The sequence below is a fragment of the Salmo trutta genome, chromosome 1 (genome assembly GCF_901001165.1).
Source record: "Salmo trutta chromosome 1, fSalTru1.1, whole genome shotgun sequence".
NCBI classification, from domain to species: domain Eukaryota; kingdom Metazoa; phylum Chordata; class Actinopteri; order Salmoniformes; family Salmonidae; genus Salmo; species Salmo trutta.
The window spans coordinates 6,661,276-6,667,801 of NC_042957.1; the positions used below are offsets into that span (position 1 = coordinate 6,661,276).

At 41.8% G+C, this 6,526-nt stretch overlaps 1 protein-coding gene across 1 annotated transcript; it reads right to left on the reverse strand.

The window, feature by feature from the left end:
* Positions 1-3,925: 3,925 nt before the first annotated feature.
* On the reverse strand, positions 3,926-6,525 carry pigh (phosphatidylinositol glycan anchor biosynthesis, class H). Its single transcript, XM_029701330.1, has 4 exons — positions 6,025-6,525; positions 5,300-5,509; positions 4,919-5,002; positions 3,926-4,674 (listed from the first exon to the last, which is right to left on the reverse strand). The coding sequence occupies exons 1-4, from the start codon at positions 6,226-6,228 to the stop codon at positions 4,603-4,605; spliced, it is 570 nt and encodes a 189-aa protein (XP_029557190.1). The 5' UTR covers positions 6,229-6,525; the 3' UTR covers positions 3,926-4,602.
* Between the last annotated feature and the right edge of the window lies 1 nt (position 6,526).

A 6,526-nucleotide genomic window follows, 5' to 3' on the forward strand; every position in this document is an offset into this window, starting at 1 on the left:
CTGGATCCCCTGGGGGAGATAAGCTCAGTTCTGAACGGATGCAAAACTATCACACCGAGAGGACAGTTTGGACAGAAAACATTTCCTGACAGAAAATATGCTGCATAACGAAATCACAAAGTGCTGCACTGACTGACCCACCAGTAGCCATATAATCTAGATCAGTGGAGGCTGAATGGAGTCAATGGACTGGTATCAACCACATGGAAACCACCTCTTTGATGTGGTTGATGCCACTCCAGTGACTCCATCCCAGACATTATTATGAGCTGTCCTCCCCTCAGCAGCCTCCACTGAACTAGATCATATGATACAGTGTCTATCTAGATCTATCTAGACCATATGACAGTGTCTATCTAGATCTACAGTGAGGGAAAAAAGTATTTGATCCCCTGCTGATTTTGTACGTTTGCCCACTGACAAAGAAATGATCAGTCTATAATTTTAATGGTAGGTTTATTTGAACAGTGAGAGACAGAATAACAACAAAACAATCCAGAAAAATGCATGTCAAAAATGTTATCAATTGATTTGCATTTTAATGAGGGAAATAAGTATTTGACCCCCTCTCAATCAGAAAGATTTCTGTCTCCCAGGTGTCTTTTATACAGGTAACGAGCTGAGATTAGAAGCACACTCTTAAAGGGAGTGCTCCTAAACACAGATTGTTACCTGTATAAAAGACAACTGTCCACAGAAGCAATCAATCAATCAGATTCCAAACTCTCCACCATGGCCAAGACCAAAGAGCTCTCCAAGGATGTCAGGGACAAGATTGTAGACCTACACAAGGCTGGAATGGGCTACAAGACCGTCGCCAAGCAGCTTGGTGAGAAGGTGACAACAGTTGGTGAGATTATTCGCAAATGGAAGAAACACAAAAGAACTGTCAATCTCCCTCGGCCTGGGGCTCCATGCAAGATCTCACCTCGTGGAGTTGCAATGATCATGAGAACGGTGAGGAATCAGCCCAGAACTACACGGGAGGATCTTGTCAATGATCTCAAGGCAGCTGGGACCATAGTCACCAAGAAAACAATTAGTAACACACTACGCCGTGAAGGACTGAAATTCTGCAGCGCCCGCAAGGTCCCCCTGCTCAAGAATACATATACATGCCCGTCTGAAGTTTGCCAATGAACATCTGAATGATTCAGAGGACAACTGGGTGAAAGTGTTGTGGTCAGATGAGACCAATGGAGCTCTTTGGCATCAACTCAACTTGCCGTGTTTGGAGGAGGAATGCTGCCTCTATCTAGATCTATCTAGACCATATGACACAGTGTCTATCTAGACCATATGACACAGTGTCTATCTAGACCATATAACACAGTGTCTATCTAGACCATATGACACAGTGTCTATTTAGACCATATGACACAGTGTCTATCTAGACCATATGACACAGTGTCTATCTAGACCATATGACACAGTGTCTATCTGGACCATATGACACAGTGTCTATCTAGACCATATGACACAGTGTCTATTTAGACCATATGACACAGTGTCTATCTAGACCATATGACACAGTGTCTATCTAGACCATATGACACAGTGTCTATCTAGACCATATGACACAGTGTCTATTTAGACCATATGACACAGTGTCTATCTAGACCATATGACACAGTGTCTATCTAGACCATATGACACAGTGTCTATCTAGACCATATGACACAGTGTCTATTTAGACCATATGACACAGTGTCTATCTAGACCATATGACACAGTGTCTATCTAGACCATATGACACAGTGTCTATCTAGACCATATGACAGTGTCTTTCTACTTTTGGCAAATCTGGCCTCGACTCCGTTTTGCTCCTCCCTTCCGTAGGCAGAAATTCAAACAGGAAGTACCCGTGCAAAGGACTATTCAACGGTGGTCTGACCAATCGGAATCCACGCTTCAAGATTGTTTTGATCACGCGGACTGGGAAATGTTCCGGATAGCTTCCGAGAATAATATTAACGAATATACTGATATGGTGAGTGAGTTTATCAGGAAGTGTACAGGGATGTTGTACCCACCTTGACTATTAAAACCTACCCCAACCAGAAACGTGGATAAATGGCAGCATTCACGCAAAACTGACAGCGCGAACCACCGCATGTAACCATGGCAAGGTGCCTGAGAATATGGCAGAATACAAACAGTGTTGTTATTCCCTCTGCAAGGCAATCAAACAGGCAAAACGTCAGTATAGAGACAAAGTGGTGTCGCAAATCAACGGCTCAGACACGAGACGTATGTGGCAGGGTCTACAGACAATCCCGGACTACAAAAAGAAAATCAGCCACATCACGGACACTGACGTCACGCTTCCGGACAAGCTAAACACCTTCTTCACCCGCTTTGAGGATAACACAGTGCCATCGATAAGGCCCACTAACAAGAACTGTGGGCTCTCCTTCTCCATGGCCGACGTAAGACATTTAAGCGTGTTAACCCTTGTAAGGCTGCCGGCCCAGAGAGCATCCCTAGCCGCGGCCTCAGAGCATGCGCAGACCAGCTGGCTGGGGTGTTTATGGACATATTCAATATCTCGCTATCCCAGTCTGCTGTCCCCACATGCTTCAAGACGGCCACCACTGTTCCTGTACCCAATAAGGCAAGGGTAACTGAACTAAATGACTACCACCCTGACTGACTAACTTCTGTCATCATGAAGTGCTTCGAGAGACTAGTCAAGGATCATATCACCTCTACCTTACTTGTCAGCCTAGACCCACTTCAATTTCCTTACCGATCCACAGATGATGCAATCACCATTGCACTGCACACAGCTAAATCTGGACAAGAGGATTACCTTTGTAAAAATGCTGTTCATCGACTATAGCTCAGCATTCAACACCAAGAGGGAGAGTGATGGAGTGCTGCATCAGATGACCTGGCCTCCACAATCACCCGACCTCAACCAAATTGAGATGTTTTGGGATGAGTTGGACCGCAGTGGGAAGGAAAAGCAGCCAACAAGTGCTCAGCATATGTGGGAACTCCTTCAAGACTGTTGGAAAAGCATTCCAGGTGAAGCTGGTTGAGAGAATGCCAAAAGTGTGCAAAGCTGTCATCAAGGCAAAGGATGGCTACTTTGAAGAATCTTAAATCTAAAATATATTTTGATTTGTTTAACACTTTTTTGGTTACTACATGATTCCATATGTGTTATTTCATAGTTTTGATGTCTTCACTATTATTCTACAATGTAGAAAATAGTACAAATAAAGAAAAACCCTTGAATGAGTAGTTGTGTCCAAACTTTTGACCGGTAGTATATGTATATTTAAAACCAACTACTTTTAGTCCGAATGGATAATCATTTTAACAAACGTACATCGCAACCCATGTCAGCCCTAACTGTTCCCACCACTCTTGTTGGCGGAGAGCAAATGTTGCAGTTTTAAAGCTAATTTCCCGCAATTCTACACATTTTGCATGGTGCAGATATATTTTGTAGCTGTTTTAAAGCTAATTTCCTGCAATTCTATGCATTCTTCCATGTCTTATGTGTGTTTATGATACCTGCGGTCCGTATTGACGCCATTATGGAAGATCTAGACCATATGCCAGTGTCTGTCTAGATCAGCTGGGTTCAGGCTCATCCTTAATATTTTTCTTTACCAACCATCTGCATAATTTGGCTGTTGGCCACTATGTCAGAAACACAAAAAATTGCTTTTTTGGTCTTAAAAATATAGTGTTAGGCATAAGATAAGTGCGTTTAAGGTTAAGTTTCAAATCTGATTTTACGATTAGTATTGCTGAACTTATTGCAGGACTGCCGGCTTTCCAAGTAAATAATAGCAACCTAGGATCCCCATAAGCCGACAGCGATGGCGACAGGTGGACGTGGTTCTGTTCCGAGTTAAAGGTGGTAGGTCCTGCCCTCTACTGGCCATGGAAAGAATAGCGGCAATTGACAGTAATTTATTACATTTTTATTTTATTTAACTAGGCCAGTCAGTTTTAAGAACAAATTCTTATTTAAATTACATGATAAATACTATTAACTCTTCAAATGGAATACAATATTTGTAAATATATAATAATATAAAAATTTGCATCTAAGGAAAAAAGAGGTTATTTCTAAATTCATAGTTCCAACAGGAAATCCTTAAAAGTTATCGAGCTTATCAAGTAGGGACATAGTTACAGGTAAACACTGTTCAAGTAGATGTATCAAATTCTAAGACATAGAAGTAAATAACAACATCAGGTAACACCAAATAAGGACTTACATTCATAAACTACTCTCTTACTGAGAATCTTAAGAGTATAGTATATTTTAGTGGGATCACCTAATGGATCCTGTCTTGTGTCACTAAAAACTGGTGTGTGGAAAATGACCTGAAAATAATAATTAAAAAGATAAAAGTAGATAAAACAATTTGACAGGTGTATCATCAGTTTTTCTTTCCATTGAGAATTGATAACATAATCAGAGAAATATTCAAAACATGTTGCATGACTTGGTATGCGGTGAAGTCAGTGGTTTGAAGCATTGGTATGCAGTGATGTCAGCGACTGTGCTTTTCCAACATGACGTCAATGTGGTTCACCCAGATGGTTTACCAAATGACCAGGATGACATTATCACCATCAGCACTTAGCTAGAATCTCCTGGCAGCTCTTGTACACTTTGACCAGGCAGTTCAGCCTTGGTTTTGAGCTCTGAAAGAGGAATGAAAGGTAGACTATAATCAGACAGGTGAATATAGAGGTGAGAAAGGCTTCAACACAGGGTAAAACTACATCAGATCCAAAGGTTTTATTTTATTACTTTTTTTCCTGTGAAGCACACAGGACATTTCACACATCTGAAATGTGATGTATAAATAAAGCTTGATTTGATTTAGTTAGATACAGACATGCATTTTAAACAGTATGTTTGATGAATAATGATCCCGAAGCTCACCTGAAAGAGCGGGACCACGCTAGACACTGCCTCTGGATCTGAGGGATCCTTCAACAGGATGCAAAGGTAGTAGATGACTGTTTGCTGAAAAAAATGGCCATTTAAAATAAAATATAATAATACTGTATATACCATTTATCAGAATCTTTTATCCAAAGCGACTTTCATTGTTAACTGTCCTGCCAATCATCAACGGTTAAGATAAGTCATGGCAGGATCCATCTAGATTCATCTGAACGAGAAGCAGTCAACGACTTTAGTGACGATCAAATCAACTGTGGAAATGTACCTTCATTGGCTAGATGACACAAACAGCTCAGTATCCTATTTCCTCACCATGTGAATAGCTTCATTAATTACTATGTCTTTGATTTTCCTCACCATGTGAATAGCTTCATTAATTACTATATCTTTGATCTTCCCCATCTCTATGAAGTCTGTAGACTCCCTGCCGGAGGCGTAGCTAGAAGACACCTGGACACCCAGGGAACCAATGATGAGCAGCGTCTCATGGTCCACCTTCACAAAGTGGATGTGAACCATCATACCGACCAGGGTGACGATTATGGCACTGGAGAGAACGGCTGTGTTCTGGAGAGAGATGAAGAGACTGGCATTGAAGTAAAAAATAAAAATAATTTCTCTGTAGACTCAGGGTGCGCCGCATACAGCGACTTTGAGAAGAGACCAGCATTGAACTGATTGAACCACAACAGCCACAACAACAATAATACTTAGTTATTAGGTGTAGGCTATATTGTTAAATGATTAATATAGCTTAGTAGGTTACCGACACTGGCCCTAAAGCGCTATAGGGACACGCTTTTGTTCTAGACCTGCACTTACACACCTGATACAACCACAGGTGGATCTATAGATGTGTTAGTGTCGGGCCGGAACAAAATCCTGCACACCCAGTAGCTTCCAGGAACTGGATTGTTGACCACTGACGCAGGTGCCAGTGGGTATCTGGCGGGAGTCCCAAATGGAACCCTTTACCCTATATAGTGCACTACATTTCACGAGAGCCCCATGGGCCATGGTTAAAACTATTACCCTGTATAGCGAATAGGGTGCCATTTGGGACTCATCCCTAGTCTCCTTACCTCAGTGACGAAGAATATGATGTAGGCCGATAGCCAGACGGCGCAAGTGTAAGCCATCACTCTGCCTATGGAGACTTTAGCCGAGCTAACCGTGAACTCCCTGCAGAAACCCGAGTGACTTTGACACTCCAGAGAGATGGCCTTGCCGTCGATGTCCGTGTAGGTTTCATCTTCCATGCTGTAATGCTGGTCCCCGTTCTGCATAAACTCCGAATTACTGAATATCAATAGCTGGAACTGGAGTGATGTCTAGCTAACGTTAGCTATCGTCTAACTAATGTAGGCTAGCTCTAACGTCTTCAGTGAGTAAACAACTTACTAGCTAGCTAACAATGTGGAGACTGAAACAAAATGAACAATGACTAACATATTTTCAAGCCAGCAAATACGAAAATGCACTTCCTCTCAGTATTGACTATTAATTGCACAAAACTAGGACAACATCGATGAGAAAACCTATTTGACCTAACTGGCAAGCTACAAACTTTGAGGTGCATTGTGG

Coding starts and splice junctions, on each gene's coding strand:
- pigh (XM_029701330.1), bottom strand. CDS start 6,228: ATGCAGAACGGGGACCAGCATTACAGCATGGAAGATGAAACCTACACG. Junction 5,003..5,299: donor TTAATGAAGCTATTCACATG/GTGAGGAAAATC, acceptor CATTTTTTTCAG/CAAACAGTCATCTACTACCT. Junction 4,675..4,918: donor GCGTGGTCCCGCTCTTTCAG/GTGAGCTTCGGG, acceptor TTCCTCTTTCAG/AGCTCAAAACCAAGGCTGAA.